The sequence below is a fragment of the Pristiophorus japonicus genome, chromosome 1 (genome assembly GCF_044704955.1).
Source record: "Pristiophorus japonicus isolate sPriJap1 chromosome 1, sPriJap1.hap1, whole genome shotgun sequence".
Lineage (NCBI taxonomy): Eukaryota > Metazoa > Chordata > Chondrichthyes > Pristiophoridae > Pristiophorus > Pristiophorus japonicus.
In genome coordinates, this window is record NC_091977.1 from 149,011,473 (window position 1) to 149,026,927 (window position 15,455).

The 15,455-nt window shown below is 45.9% G+C and overlaps 1 protein-coding gene across 4 annotated transcripts in view; it reads right to left on the reverse strand.

The window, feature by feature from the left end:
• mcc (MCC regulator of WNT signaling pathway) overlaps positions 1–15,455 on the reverse strand; it is a 448,431-nt gene that overhangs the window by 17,786 nt on the left and 415,190 nt on the right. For all 4 annotated transcript variants that reach the window (XM_070883758.1, XM_070883750.1, XM_070883778.1 and 1 more), the window contains one exon: positions 11,620–11,742. In XM_070883758.1, the coding sequence (XP_070739859.1) occupies positions 11,620–11,742 (123 nt within the window). The remainder of the gene's footprint in view (positions 1–11,619; positions 11,743–15,455) is intronic.

The window sequence follows — 15,455 nt, forward strand, 5'->3', positions numbered from 1 at the left end:
AGGAAGCCACAAATAACCTTCTGAATGTACTAGGGGACAATGGGTCTAGTGAGAAGGAGGAACTGAACGATATCCTTATTAGATGGGAAATTGATGGGATTGAAGGCCGATAAATCCCCGGGGCCTGAAAGTACTTAAGGAAGTGGTCCTAGAAATAGTGGATGCATTGGTGATCATTTTCCAACAGTCTATCGACTCAGGATCAGTTCCTATGGACTGGAGGGTAGCGAATGTAACATCACTTTTTAAAAAAGGAGGGAGAGAGAAAACAGGCAATTATAGGCCGGTTAGCCTGGCATCAGTAGTGGGGAAAATGTTGGAATCAATCATTAAGGATGAAATAGCAGCGCATTTGGAAAGCAGTGACAGGATCGGTCCAAGTCAGCATGGATTTATGAAAGGGAAATCATGCTCGACGAATCTTAGGAATTTTTTGAGGATGTAACTAGCACAGTGGACAAGGGAGAACCAGTGGATGTGGTGTATTTGGACTTTCAAAAGGCTTTTGACAAGGTCCCACACAAGAGATTAGCGTGCAAAATCAAAGCGCATCGTATTGGGGGTAATGTACTGACGTGGATAGAGAACTGGTTGGCAGACAGGAAGCAGAGAGTTGGGATTAACGGGTCCTTTTCAGAATGGCAGGCAGTGATTAGTGGAGTGCCGCGGAGCTCAGTGCTGGCACCCCAGCTCTTTACAATATACATTAACGATTTAGATGAAAGAATTGAGTGTAATATCTCCAAGTTTGCAGATGACACTAAACTGGGTGGCGGTGTGAGCTGTGAGGAGGACGCTAAGAGGCTGCAGGGTGACTTGGACAGGTTAGGTGAGTGGCCAAAAGCATGACAGATGCAGTATAATGTGGATAAATGTGAGGTTATCCATTTTGGGGGCAAAAACGCGAAGGCAGATTATTATCTGAATGGCGGCAGATTAGGAAAAGTGAAGGTGCAACGAGACCTGGTTGTCATGGTTCATCAGTCATTGAAGGTTGGCATGCAGATACAGCAGGCGGTGAAGACGGCAAATGGTGTGCTGGTCTTCATAGCGAGGGGATTTGAGTATAGGTGCAGGGAGGTCTTACTGCAGTTGTACAGGGCCTTAGTGAGGCCTCACCTGGAATATTGTCTTCAGTTTTGGTCTCCTAATCTGAGGAAGGACGTTCTTGCTATTGAGGGAGTGCAGCGAAGGTTCACCAGACTGATTCCAGGGATGGCTGGACTGTCATATAGGAGAGACTGGATCAATTGGGCCTTTATTCACTGGAGTTTAGAAGGTGGAGAGGGGATCTCATAGAAACGTATAAGATTTTGACGGGACTGGACAGGTCAGATGCGGGAAGAATGTTCCCGATGTTGGGGAAGTCCAGAACCAGGGGACATAGTCTTAGGATAAGGGGTAGGCCATTTAGGACTAAGATGAGGAGAAACTTCTTTACTCAGAGTTGTTAACCTGTGGAATTTCCTGCCGCAGATAGTTGTTGATGCCAGTTCATTGGATATATTCAAGAGGGAGTTAGATATGGCCCTTACGGCTAAGGGGATCAAGGGGTATAGAAAGAAAGCAGGAAAGAAGTACTGAGGGAATGATCAGCCATGATCTTATTGAATGGCAGTGCAGGCTCAAAGAGCCGAATGGCCTACTTCTGCACCTATTTTCTATGTTTCTATGACTACACTTGGAATACTGTGCAATTCTGGTCTCCATACTACACAAAGTATACTGAAGCACCGGAGAAACTTTAGAAAGATGTTACCAGAACTGAAAGTGTAAAGTCCTTACTCTACAGTATGAAACCACACGAGGCATATTCTGGGGACAAGGTCACTCTGTGACCTGAACTCTTTATTCACAGGACTCCAAAGACGATGACTCTGCGTGGGACCTCCCTTTTTAAACCTGAGTGATCAGGTAAGGAGTGTCTCCCACAAGTTCACCCCTTGTGGTCAAGGTGTGCATCTAGATTGAGTGTATACAGTAATATAGTGGTGTTACATTGTGGTTACATACATGACATCACCTCCCCACACAAAGTCTTATTGGAATCATAGGTTTAGTCTTTCAGGTGGTCTACGCTTCCTCGTGAAGCGCCGCAGTTGGGGCTCTGGTTGTTGGACACTGACGTGAGTGTCTGTCACGTGTGGTGATTCCGGCCTGTCCAGGCTGCCCGCAGGGACTGTAAATTCTTCTGTTTGCTCTTGCTGCTCGTTCACTGGCAGTGTTGAGCGCTCCATCTCATGGTCTTCTTCAGGTTCCTCCGTGTCGATGCTGAAGCTTTTTTTTAAAAACTTGGTCCAGATGCTTACAGCATATCTGACCATTGTTGAGTTTTACCACGATGACCCTATTCCCCTCTTTGTCAATTACAATGCCCTCAAGCCATTTGGGCCCCATGGCATGATTGAGGACGAATACAGGATCATTTATTTCGATACATTTCCCCCTCGCATTACGGTCATGGTACTCGTTTTGTGACTTGCGCTTGCCCTCAACTATGTCGGTCAGGACTGGGTGAATGAGGGATAACCGAGTTTTGAGTGTCCATTTCATTAGTAGCTCTGCGGGCGGGACCCCCGTGAGCAAGTGCGGTCGGGATCTATAGGCCAGCAGGAGATGAGATAGGCGGCACTGTAGGGAGGGCCCTTGAATCCTGAGCATACCTTGCTTAATGATTTGGACCGCACGTTCCGCCTGGCCATTGGAGGTCGGCTTGAACGGCGCAGTCCTGACGCGGTTGATGCCATTGCCCGACATAAACTCTTGGAATTTGTAGCTTGTGAAACATGGGCCATTATCACTAACCAGGATGTCCAGCAAGCCATGGGTTGCAAGATCGCACGTAGACTTTCCACGGTGGTGGATAACGTGCATGAATTCAGAATGATGCATTCAATCTATTTCGAGTACGCATCTACTACAATAAGGAACATCTTACCCATGAACGGGCCCGCGTAATCAACATGAATGCGTGACCATGGCCTGGTGGGCCAGTGCCACGGGCTGAGCGGGGCCCCCCTGGGGGCATTACTCAGCTGGGCACTCGTCGTGCACCTGCGAACAGTGTTCCAGGTCTGAATCAATTCCAGGCCACCAAACGTGTGACCAGGCAATGGCCTTCATCAGCACAATGCTTGGGGTGCTCGCTGTGGAGTTCCCTGATGAATGCCTCCCTGCCCTTCTGGGGCATAACTACCCGGCTGCTCCATAGTAGGCAGTCGTCTTGGATAGAGAGCTCATCCATCCGTCTGTGGAACGGTCTGACCTCCTCAGGGCATACTCCGTGTGCCTGATGAAGGGCTAACTTGTGGGAGACACTCTTTACCTGATCACTCAGGTATAAAAAGGGAGGTCCCACGCAGGGTCATCGTCTTTGGAGTCCTGTGAATAGAGTTCAGGTCACAGAGTGACCTTGTCCCCAGAATGTGCCTCGTGTGGTTTCATACTGTAGAGTAAGGACTTTGTCATCCTGGAATACGATCGTTCCATGAATGGATTTAAGCAGGCTTTCCATGTTTCATTGAAAAATCGCGGCCGCTGATCGAATGCCAAACGGGCACCTGTTATAAACGAACAATCCCTTGTGCGTGGTGATGGTGGTCAGTAGTTTAGATTCGTCGGCCAGTTCCTGGGTCATATAGGCTGAAGTGAGGTGCAACTTGGTGAACAGCTTGCCGCCTGCCAGCATGGCGAAAAGGTCCTCCGCTCTTGGGAGCGGGTATTGATCATGTAAGGACACCCGATTGATGGTGGCCTTGTCATCGCCACAGATCCTGACACAGCCATCCGCTTTTAGTACGGGAACGATGGGGCTCGCCCAGTCGCTGAATTCGACAGGCGAGATGATGCCCTCCCTCAACAGCCGGTCCAATTCACTCTCGATCTTTTCCCGCATCACATACGGCACCGCTCTGGCTTTGTGGTGCACTGGCCTGGCGTCCAGGGTGATGTGCATCACTACTTTAGTGCCTTTGAAAGTCCTGACGCCAGGTTGGAATAGTGAATCGAATTGTTGTAGGACTTGTGAGCACGAACTTCGCTCCATAGATGACATTGCGTGAACATCCCCCATTTCCAGTTCATCTCGGCTAACCAGCTCCTCCCCAACAGTGTGGGACCATTGTCCGGGACAATCCAAAGCGGTAGCCGATTCACTAACCCATTGTGTGTGACAGCCAACATTGCACTGCCTAGCACCGGAATTATTTCTTTAGTGTAAGTCCGTAATTGTGTGTCAACACGTGCTAATTTGGGTCTACTGGCTTTAAGTGGCCATAGCTTCTCAAATTGCTGAACGCCCATGAGCGACTGGCTGGCCCCAGGGTCCAGCTCCATGCGTACAGGGATACAGTTTAATAAAACCCTCATCATCATTGGTAGCGTTTTGGTGTATGAACTGTGAATATTCGCCACATGGACCCGCTGCACCTCGGTGTCCATCGATTTGCCCCAAAGGTCATCCTGCCTCAAAAAACCCTCTTCTGGTCCATCCGCCTCATATATTAGTCTGGTTGCAGGCTTCCTGTTGAAATCTACAAGATCTCACTAAGTGTTTTCCCCCACACCTCCAGCATGAGTTAAAGTTTCCATTGTTGGGAACAAAAGGGCTATGGCCAGGCATTCCACGCTGACTGTCCCTTTGACTGCTCTTAAGTACCCTATTAGTGGGTGTCAATGGCCCCATCCCGGGCCGCATTGTCCACTGTGGTGGCGTGAATGTCCGTTCAGCCTGCCATTGTCTCTGTTGAAGTCCTGCTCTGGGGTCTATTGCTTCGGACTGCCCCTGCCTGCGGGACTCTGCGTCGCATTGATGATGTTGACTCCCTGATCCATTGGCGCGTTAGAGGCAGAATAGCGCGTGTATATTATTTTCGTCTCTTCCTCCCCCGCCATGAAAGTTTCAGCCATCAACTCCGCCGCTCCCAAGGTCAAATCCTTTGTCTCAATTAATTTGCGGAAAATTCCCACATGATCGATGCCCTCGATAAAGAAGTCCCTTAGCATCTCCCCCCTGCAGGCGTCTGTGAACTTAGAGGCTGGCCAAATGCCGGAGGTCCGCTACGAAGTCTGGCATGTTCTGTCCTTCATGGCGTCAGTGGGTGTAGAATCTGTGTCGGGCCATATGTATGCTATTCACCGGTTTGAGGTGCTCCCCGATCAATTTGCTAAGTTCTTCAAAGGTTTTGTCCGCCGGGTTTTCGGGTGCTAGTAAGTCCTTCATGAGCACGCAAGTCTTTGGTCCGCAGCTGGTCAAGAGATGAGCCGTTCGCTTGTCGGCCGCTGCATCCCCCATCCATTCTTTCGTAACGAAGCTTTGCTGAAGCCTCTCGACAAAATCGTCCCAGTCTTCCCCAACACAGTACCGTTCCTCTGTGCAACCAGTGGCCATTCTCGTGGGTTGTGAATTCCCGTTTCTCGTCACCAATGTAAAGTCCTTACTCTACAGTATGAAACCACATGAGGCACATTCTGGAGACAAGGTCACTCTGTGACCTGAACTCTTTATTCACAGGACTCCAAAGATGACCACCCTGCGTGGGACCTCCCTTTTTATACCTGAATGATCAGGTAAGGAGTGTCTCCCACCAGTTCACCCCTTGTGGTCAAGGTGTGCATCTAGGTTGAGTGTATACAGTAATACAGTGGTGTTACATTGTGGTTACATACATGACAGAAAGGATTGAGAGAAAAAATTGAGCAGGTTGGAAAAGAGAACACCAAGAAGAGACCTCATAGAAGTCTTTAAAATTTTGAAGGGGTTTGAAAGGGTGGAAGTAGACAAAACTGTTTTCACCTGTAATGGTATAAATGTAACATAGCCACTAACAGATCAAATAAAGAATCTAGGAGGAATTTCTTTGTAGAGTTGTGGCATGTGGCATGTTTCTATGCTATACATTCTACGCTTTTGCAAGGATGCCTGTTTAGTTTGGATTCTGGGTCTGTCATCCATGAGCTATTTACATTACTCTATTAGGTTCCATTATCACAGGGCAAAATTGTAGACCCACGAATGGGCTACAAATTGGCCAAATAGCGCTAGCATCAGTTTTTTGCGCTAATCACATTTAATGTCTTTTTTTAGTGCCGAAATAGCGTCAAAAAATAACTGCGCAAAATTGGTCAAACGCTTTTTGACGATCGATATAGCTGTAAAATTGTGCTGTTTTGTGTGCCAAAACTCAATTTTGCACTGGTAACAAAACCACCCGTTCTGCGCAGGCACAAATTCCACCCCCCCCACCCCGTTTTTTTCTTCTGATCCTTCTGGCATCTTCAGGTCATGTTCAGGGCATGCGCAGTACACCCAGGGCTGAATCAGCGATTTTTGAGGGTGATTTTAAACATCAGCACAGTTCATCAAAAATTAAAAATGCAGGGTGATTCAGCAAGGAAGTGGGCCAGGAAATTCACTCAAGATGCAAATGAGGCGCTGATCACTGCTGTAGAAAGCAGATGGGGGGAGATCTCGAGGAAGGGTTGTGGAAAACTACACCCATCTGCTATAAAACGTGTGTGGAAAAGTGTGGCTGAGCAGGTTTCCTCAGTGGGCTCTATCCAGAGGAACCATGTCCGGTGCAGGAAGAGGTGGAATGACCATTGCAGGGTTGTGAGAATAAGTAATATTTTTATTTATGCACTCCAATTATTTAAATTGTAAATGTGACACATGTTGATATCGCTAGGCTTAGTGTTGAAACTTATTTGCCATGAATGCTCATCACACATCATAAAGATTGAATTTTGACATCTTAAAAGATGTTTCTGCATTTCAATGTTTTCCTGATTAACCACGTGCAACTGCCAGAGCCATTAAACAGAGGACTGTATTAAATGCACACTGTATGGTATGAGTGCTTTGATGACAATCTGTTTGTGCCACAAGAGCAGAAGGGCCCTCTGTTAAAAAATTGTATCATCGTCTTTGTAGGGAAAGTTGTCCCACAACCGCCAAGAGCAGCAGAAAACAGGCAGCGGTCCGGCAAAACTGGTCCCACTCACCCACTTTGAAAGTTGCGTGGCAGTCTGCTGGATGCCTCGCAGAGATCGACTACCTGTGGGGATGCTGACCCATGTTGGAGAGTGAGGGTAAGTCCTGCAAAATCCATGATCTGAGTTGGCTCAATGTTATGTACTGTCTATGGGCTAGGCTTCGGTTTATGCGATGTACTGATCTACGGGCTAGGGTTCAATTAATGCAATGTACTGTCAGTCGTTGACATGTAATGCAGTAGTGGTGGTCCTTCAAATGAGCCTGCGCTATGTGAGCCTCCTGATGTCACCCTGCCCCCTCCCCTGCTGCTAACCAGTCGTCTGTTGTTTTCTATTTTGCAGGTGTGGATTCCAAGTCATCAACTGCAGCAGAGGAAGATCCCACAGCTCGATACATGCCATGGTCAAGGACACTGACCTCAGCCCTGCTGAGGAACCTTCACAGGAGGAGGCGCCGGAGGAGGGGGGTGGGTGTGGGGGAGCCCACGCAGGCACTAACCACTTTAGCTGCAGGTAGCAGTTCATCGGAGGAGGACATCACATTCCATGGTTATCCAGCATCCGAGGCCCCGGGTCCCAGTGGGTTGCAGCAAAGCACACCCAGGGCAGAAGCCTGTATGCTGTCTGTGCGGAGGCTGAGTCGGCAAAGCCGCTCTGCCGAAAGGCAGGCAGACAAGCAAATGGACTTGATGGGACTGTCTGGGGAGAGCATCAAACTCAGCCAACAGCTGCTCGAGGGCATGGGTGAGATCTCCACAAACATTGCAATACTATCTGCGGAAATAAAGGAGGGCATGTCGCAGCTAGTAGCTGCAACGCGGGAGAACACCGAGGCTGTCAGTGTCCAGCGGTAGTTGACGGTCTCGACTCATGGCACTGCAGTCCCCAGTGTCATGCCACCCAGACTGACAAAACCAGTGAGTGGTGAGGCTGAGCAACAGGCTTGCTACTCAGAAGCCAGGCCTTCCACAGCCCTAGCTTCTCCAGGGCTTCGAATGGCGTCTCCTACGTCTGTCCCCCAACAACAGCAACACCTTGTCCGCACTGCTAATAAACATCTTGGGACCACCAGGGGTAGGGGTGTGGACAAGGGCAACAATGGATGGGGGCGGGCGGGTAGAAATTAGGGTGTTGGTAAAGGTGGCTGCAGCTGAATGATGTTTGGTGCAGGGGTTGTTGTTTTGCTGTTATTTAAGTAAAGTTTACATTTCAAAAGTTTTAACACTCAAAAATGTTATTGAAGTTACTAAATTAACATTTACAAAGTTTCATTCATGTACAACTGTACAAATGTTTAATACATTTAAATTTATTTTTTCACCTAAACCAAACTTGTGCAGTGTCTCCTTTGCAGAATAGGGGAAATAGTCAACATGGTGGGATAGAGTGGGCAGTCAATGATGAAATGTGCCATTCAGCCTTCATGCAAAGCGTTGAATTATCAGCTGCTGATGCAAGGCTTTTGCAGTGGGAAAAGCTCCACGAGACCTCCTCCCCTGTCGTCGTGGGGGTGCTGGTGGTGGCATGGGTTCCTCATCCTCCTCCCTCCCTCTCTCCTGAGGTGGTTCTGCAATCCCCAGTGGTAAATCCTGTCCCCTCACGATGGCTAAATTGTGTAGCATGCAGCACACCACAATGAACTTAGCATCCTGCTGAGGGTAGTATTGCAGGGAGCCTCCAGAGTGGTCCAGGCATCGGAAGCCCTTTCGACAATGTTGTGTGTGGCCATATGGCTGCTATAGCGATGCTCGGCTTCTGTCTGAGGGTTGCGGAAGGGGGTCATGAACCAGGTGGCGAGCCCACAACCTTTGACCCCAGCATCGGCCTTCTGGCTGACGCTCAAACAGTTGAGAGTCAGTGCTCTCACGCAAGATGAAAGCATCATGGATGCTCCCTGGAAATTATGCATTTACTGCCATGATGCACTGAGTATGGTCACAGACGATGTGTACATTCAGCGAGTGGAATCCCTTTCGGTTTTGGTAAAGCTCTGGATCCTCAAAAGGTGCTTGCAGAGTGATGTGCATACAATCAATGGCAGCCTGTACCTTTGGGAAGCCTGCAATTCGTGCAAAGCCTAAAGCCCTCTCATTCTGTGCCTCCCATGGTCATTGGTAAGTTTATAAAAACGTAAGAACATAAGAAATAGGAACAGGAGTAGGCCATACAGCCCCTCGAGCCTGCTCCACCATTCAATAAGATCATGGCTGATTTGATCATGGACTCAGCTCCATTTCCCCGCCCGCTCCCCATAACCCCTTAATGTTTAAGAAACTGTCTATTTCTGTCTTAAATTTATTCAATGTCCCAGCTTCCACAGCTCTCTGAGACAGCAAATTCCACAGATTTACAACCCTCAGAGAAGAAATTTCTCATCGGTTTTAAATGGCCGACCCCTTATTCTAAGATCATGCCCTCTAGTTCTAGTCTCCCCCATCAGTGGAAACATCCTCTCTGCATCCACCTTGTCAAATCCCCTCATAACCTTATACGTTTCGATAAGATCACCTCTCATTCTTCTGAATTCCAATGAGTAGAGGCCCAACCTACTCAACCTTTCCTCATAAGTCAACCCCTCATCCCCAGAATCAACCTAGTGAACCTTCTCTGAACTGGCTCCAAAGCAAGTATATCCTTTCGTAAATATGGAAACCAAAACTGCACGCAGTATTCCAGGTGTGGCCTCACCAATAGCTTATATAGCTGTAGCAACACTACCCTGCTTTTATACTCCATCCCCTTTGCAATAAAGGCCAAGATACCATTGGCCTTCCTGATCACTTGCTGTACCTGCATATTATCCTTTTATGTTTCATGCACAAGTACCCCTAGGTCCCGTTGCAATTTTTCTCCATTCAAATAATAACTTGCTCTTTGATTTTTTTCTGCCAAAGTGCATGACCTCACACTTTCCAACATTATACTCCATTTGCCAAGTTTTTGCCCACTCACTTAGCCTGCCTATGTCCTTTTGCAGATTTTTTTGTGTCCTCCTCACACATTGCTTTTCCTCCCATCTTTGTATCGTCAGCAAACTTGGTTATGTTACACTTAGTCCCTTCTTCCAAGTCGTTAATATAGATTGTAAATAGTTGAGGTCCCGGCACTGATCTCTGTGGCACCCCACTAGTTACTGATTGCCAATCAGAGAATGAACCATTTATCCCGACTCTCTGTTTTCTGCTTTTTAGCCAATCCTCTATCCATGCTAATATATTACCCCCAACCCTGTGAACTTTTATCTTGTGCAGTAACCTTTTATTTGGCACCTTGTCAAATGCCTTCTGGAAGTCCAAATACACCACATCCACTGGTTCCCCTTTATCCATCCTGTTCATTACATCCTCAAAGAACTCCACGAAGTCCTTCCTGCGTGCATACAGTGCAGTAGTCACCTGGCGAATGCAGCGATGTGTAGCGAACTGCGAGATGGAGCATATGTCCCTTGCTGATGCCTGAAAGGAGCCGGAAGCATAGAAGGAAAGTGCCGTAGTCACCTTCACCCCAATGGGCAGTGCAGTCCTCCTCACGCTTGTAGCTGTATGTCTGCCTTTATGAGCTGACACATCCCTGTGACCAACTCTTTTCGAAAGCGCAACCTTCTAACGCACTGTGCCTCAGACAGGTGCAGGTATGAGCGCTGTTCCCTGAAAACTCATGGGGGGGGGGGGGGGTAAGGCCTCCTCCCCATAAGTCTGTGAGCTCTTTGCTTACACTGATAATACTGTTGAATAAGCCTTCTTCCAGTTCTCTACTCCATAGAAAAAGCAGCCAGCAATAATGGCAGAGATAGCATAGGCCCCATTCTTTTTAATTTCCTTAAAAACTAAATATAAACTCACAAAACACTCAAAGTGTAAAACGCAGCCTTTCCTCCAAATGCTTTCATTCACTGAACTGTTGCTCCGTTTTTCAAGATGGTACCATTAGCGTTGGTTTCATTGTGAATCCCACCAGAAAGACTTGCATTTTTTGGGCGTTTTTTTCCACGGTATTTAAAAATAGCGGTATTTAAAAATGACGGTATTGGCCAATTTTTGAAAAACGGCGGTATCAGAGCATTTGATGCCGAGTGACATCACAAAAATGGTCCAAAAAAAAAGGCGGACAGTATTTTTTACCGCCGGTGGTAAACCGCTGGTCAATATTGCAAAATGATGGAAAACATTTTTAGCGCCAAAAAACACACTTTTCCCGCAAAAAAAAGGGCGGTAAAACATGTGCATTCCTGGCCAATTTCTAGCCCTGGGTCTACAATTCTGCCACAAAGACAAAGGAGCTGAATTCAGCAGTGCAAATGTGGGGAGTCAGCTCGTGGATCGATTCTCGCAGAATTTAAGTAAGCTCCAGCGTAAGAGACCTTACAGCATGGGATGGTTAAGTTCACATGGTTTACATTGCTGCGAAAATGAAAACTGTCATGTGATTTCTTCCTGTCTAGATGATGTCCACTATTTAAACTTTATATTTGATATTTCTCAGTTTACATCCATCCCTGAAACACCAGTCCTGCTCCCAACCAGCTAATTTTGCAGGACTTGAAATGACACATTAACAACTGCTTTGCTAGGAAAAGTACCACATCTAAATCTCAGTTCTATTCTTTTGCAGTACCAAATCACATACCTGTTTGCTCTTTTGAGGTCATTGACAAACTCTGCAGACTGTTGATGCCGTACTTCACTGCTTTTTGTCATTCTTTCTAAAGCAGTTACCAATTCCTGCACGCGAGATTTCATTTTTTTCTCTCTGTGTACACCAAAATACAAGATTAAATAGAATAAAATAATGCGAATCTTGGGACAGAAAAAGACCATTCAATCTATCATTCCTAAACTGGTATTAGCTCCCCCATGGGAAGCTTCCACTCTATCCCTGTTTCCCTTGCTCTTTTCACTCACTAAATATTTCTTTCCTCAGTGTTTATCGAAGTGCAATGATTGGACATAGCGTCAACAACCATTTGTAGTAAAGGATTCCATAAAAGTTTTCACTATAGAAAGTGGACATTTGATCCATCATGTGTGATGGCTTTGTTAAAACAATCCAAAATGAATCCCACTGCTCTGCTCTCTCCCCATAGCCCCGTATCTCCCTCCACTTCAAATTGTTATTCACTCTTCTTTCAACCACACCCTGTGGAGAAGTATTCGATGTTTTAAAATGTCTGCAAAAAGATTTTCTATCATTCTGCCCAATCAGAGGAAATAATTTTGCTCTGTTCACCCAAATAAATCCTTCATGATTTTAAATCTCTTATTAAATCTCTTCTTAGCCTTCTCTACTTCGGTGGAAATAGTTCCAGCATCTTAGGTTTCTTCTCATAACTATTGTTTCTAGTCCCTGGTAAGTTTACATTGTACGCTCTTCTACGGCTTTGGCCTTTCTATAATGGGGCACCCAAATCTGCACATAGTACTCTGTACTCTTACCAGGACCTAATCATTGCCTTGTACACATTTTGTATGACTTATTTGCTTTTTTACTCTATGCTCCTATTTATAAAACCCCAAATTGTTTTTTTTATTGGCTTGATCTAGCTGTACTGAAACCTTCAAAAAGCTATGCATCTTCACCCCTAGGTCTGTCCTTCAGCATCTTTCTATTGAGTTTGCTCTCACTTGGTTCCTCTCTTGCCTATCCAATTATAATCAAAGCATCTCAAGCTATGGCTTATTTTTCCAGCTCACATCATTACCTCCAGACTCCCTCAAGGATCCATATCCTTGGCTCTTTTTTCTTCCTCATTTACATTCTGCATCTTGGCAATATCATCCACAAACATGCCGTCAGCTTTCACAAGTATGCTGACAACACTCAGCTCTCCCTCTCTGCCACCTCTCTCGACCCCTCCACGGTCTCTATAATGTCAGACTGCTTGTCCAGTCTTGAATGAATCACAATTTCTTCCAGATAAATATTGGGAAGACCAAAGCTATCAACTTTGGGTTAATAAATGAAAGCCAACACAGATTTGTCAAAGGTAAAATGTGTTTGACTAACTTGATTGAACTCTTTAATGAGGTAGGTAGATGAGGGTCGTGCAGTTGACTTTCATAAGGCATTTTATAATGTACCACAAAATTGAAGCCCATGGGATTAGCGGGGCAATGGATGAGTGGATACAAAATTAGCTGAGGGACAGAAAGCAGAGAGAAGTGGTGAATAGTTGTTTTTCAGATTGGAGGGATGTGTGCAGTGGTGACCCCCAGGTTCGTTGTTGGGACCATTGCTCTTTTTGATATATACTGATTGGATATACAGGGCATAATTTCAAAGTTTGCAAATGACATGAAACTCTGATATGTAGTAAAATGTGAAGAGGACAGCAACAAATTCAGGAGGACATAGACTGGTGAAATGGGCGGACACATGGCAGAAAACAATTAAGACAGAAAAGTGTGAAGTGATTCATTTTGCTAGGATGAATGAGGAAAGGCAATATAAATTAAATGGTAGAGTTTCAAAGCGGTGCAGGAAGAGACACCTGGCCTCGTTCGTACACAAGTCTTTGAAGATGGCAGGATAAGTTGAGAAGGTTGTTAAAAAGACATACGGGTTTCTTGGCTTTATAAATAGAGGCACAGACTGCGGCTGGAGTATTGTGGCCAATTCTGGGCAAAACATTTTAGGAAGGATGTCCAGACCTTCAAGAAGGTGCAGAGAAGATTTACTAGAATGGTATCAGGGATGAAAGATTTCAGTTATGTGGCGAGGCCAGAAAAACTAGAGTTGATCTTCTTAGAGCAGAGACAGTTAAAGCCAGATTTGATAGAGGTGTTCAAAATCTTGAAGGGTTTTGACAGAGTAAAAAGGAACAAACTGTTTCCTGTGGCAGAAAAGTCAGTAATCAGAGGACACAGATTTAAGGTAATTGGCAAAAGAACCAGAGACGACACGAAGAAACATTTTTTTTTTAACGCAGCGAGTCGTGATCTGGAATGCACTGCCTGAAAGGGTGGTGGAAGCAGATTCAATTATAACTTTCAAAAGGGAATTGGATAAATACTTGAAAAGGAAACAAACTAGGTCTATAATGAAAGAGCAGGGGACTGGCACTAATTGGACAGCTCTTTTGAAGAGCTGACAATGGCACGATGGACCAAATGACCTCCTTCTGTGCTGTATGATTCTACCCCACCACAAACTCCATACCCTTACCACCAATTCCATCACCCTCTCAAGCCACTGTTACAGGTTGAATCAGATTGCTTGCGATCTTGGCATCCGATTCAACCCCAAGCCGAGCTTCTGGCCCCATATGCTCTATCACAAAGATCATCTACTTCCAGCTCTGTAGCATCATCTGCCTCTGCCCCTACCTCAGCCCGTCTGATGCTGACACCTTCATCCATGCCTTTATCACCTCCAGACTCAGCCATTCTAATGCCCTCCTGGCTGACCTCCCATGAGCCACCCTCAGCTCACCAACTTCAGCTCATCCAAAGCTCCGTTGCTTGCATCCTATCCCACACCAAGTCCTGCTGACCAATCACCCTTCCTCACTGATTTACATTGGCTCCTGGTGCCCAAACACCCAAAATTTAATATTCTCATCCTTGTATGTAAATCCTTTCATGGCCTCAGCCCTCCCTAATATCTGTAATCTCCTCCAGCCCTATAACCAACCCCTACTCACTAAACTCTCCTTATATCGAATTCTGGCCTTTTGTGCCTCCCTGTTCCCTTTTGTTCGTGCCTTCAGCTGTCTTGGTCCCATGCTCTGAAATTTCTTCTCTAAACCCTTCTGCTTTTCCACCCCTCTCTCAATTGAGACCCTCCTTAAAACCCACCTCTTCGACCAACCTTTTGGTTACCCTCCTAATATCTCACTTATTTGGCTTGGCATCCATCTTTTTGATTACACCTCGAAGCAGCACCTTGGAATATCTTTCTATTTTAAAAGGTGCTAACTAAATGCAAGTTGTTATGGTTCCATGCCTTGTTCTTCTGCCCAAAGTGCCTTATCTCAGAACTTTCCCCATCAAATTGTATCTGCCACCTGCCTGCCCATTCACTAACCTGTCATATCCTTCTGAAGTCTTTCACAGGCCTCATTGTTTGCCAAAACCCCTACTATTGTGTCATCAGCAAACATTGATATTGTGCTCCATTTACCCAAGTCCAAATCAACTAGATAAAGAGAACAAAGACAGAGTCAACACTGTCCCTCCCGCTTTAGGGTACACCACTTCCATCCCTCTTCAATATCAGCAAAACCTATTACACCAAATCCTTTGTTTTCTATCCACCAAGCAATCCCCTTGTGCAATTTATATAATTAAGGAGCATTGAAATATGGTGTTTATTTAGAGCCTCTGTTATAAGGCCTGGTGATTTATCCACTTTAGAGTTCTGCTAGTATTTTTCAGAATTGAACTATTTTCTGTAGCTACCTCCAACAATAATTTCTAAAATAAAGTTTTTCAGATACAGTATGTCAAAACTTTAAACATTTGCAT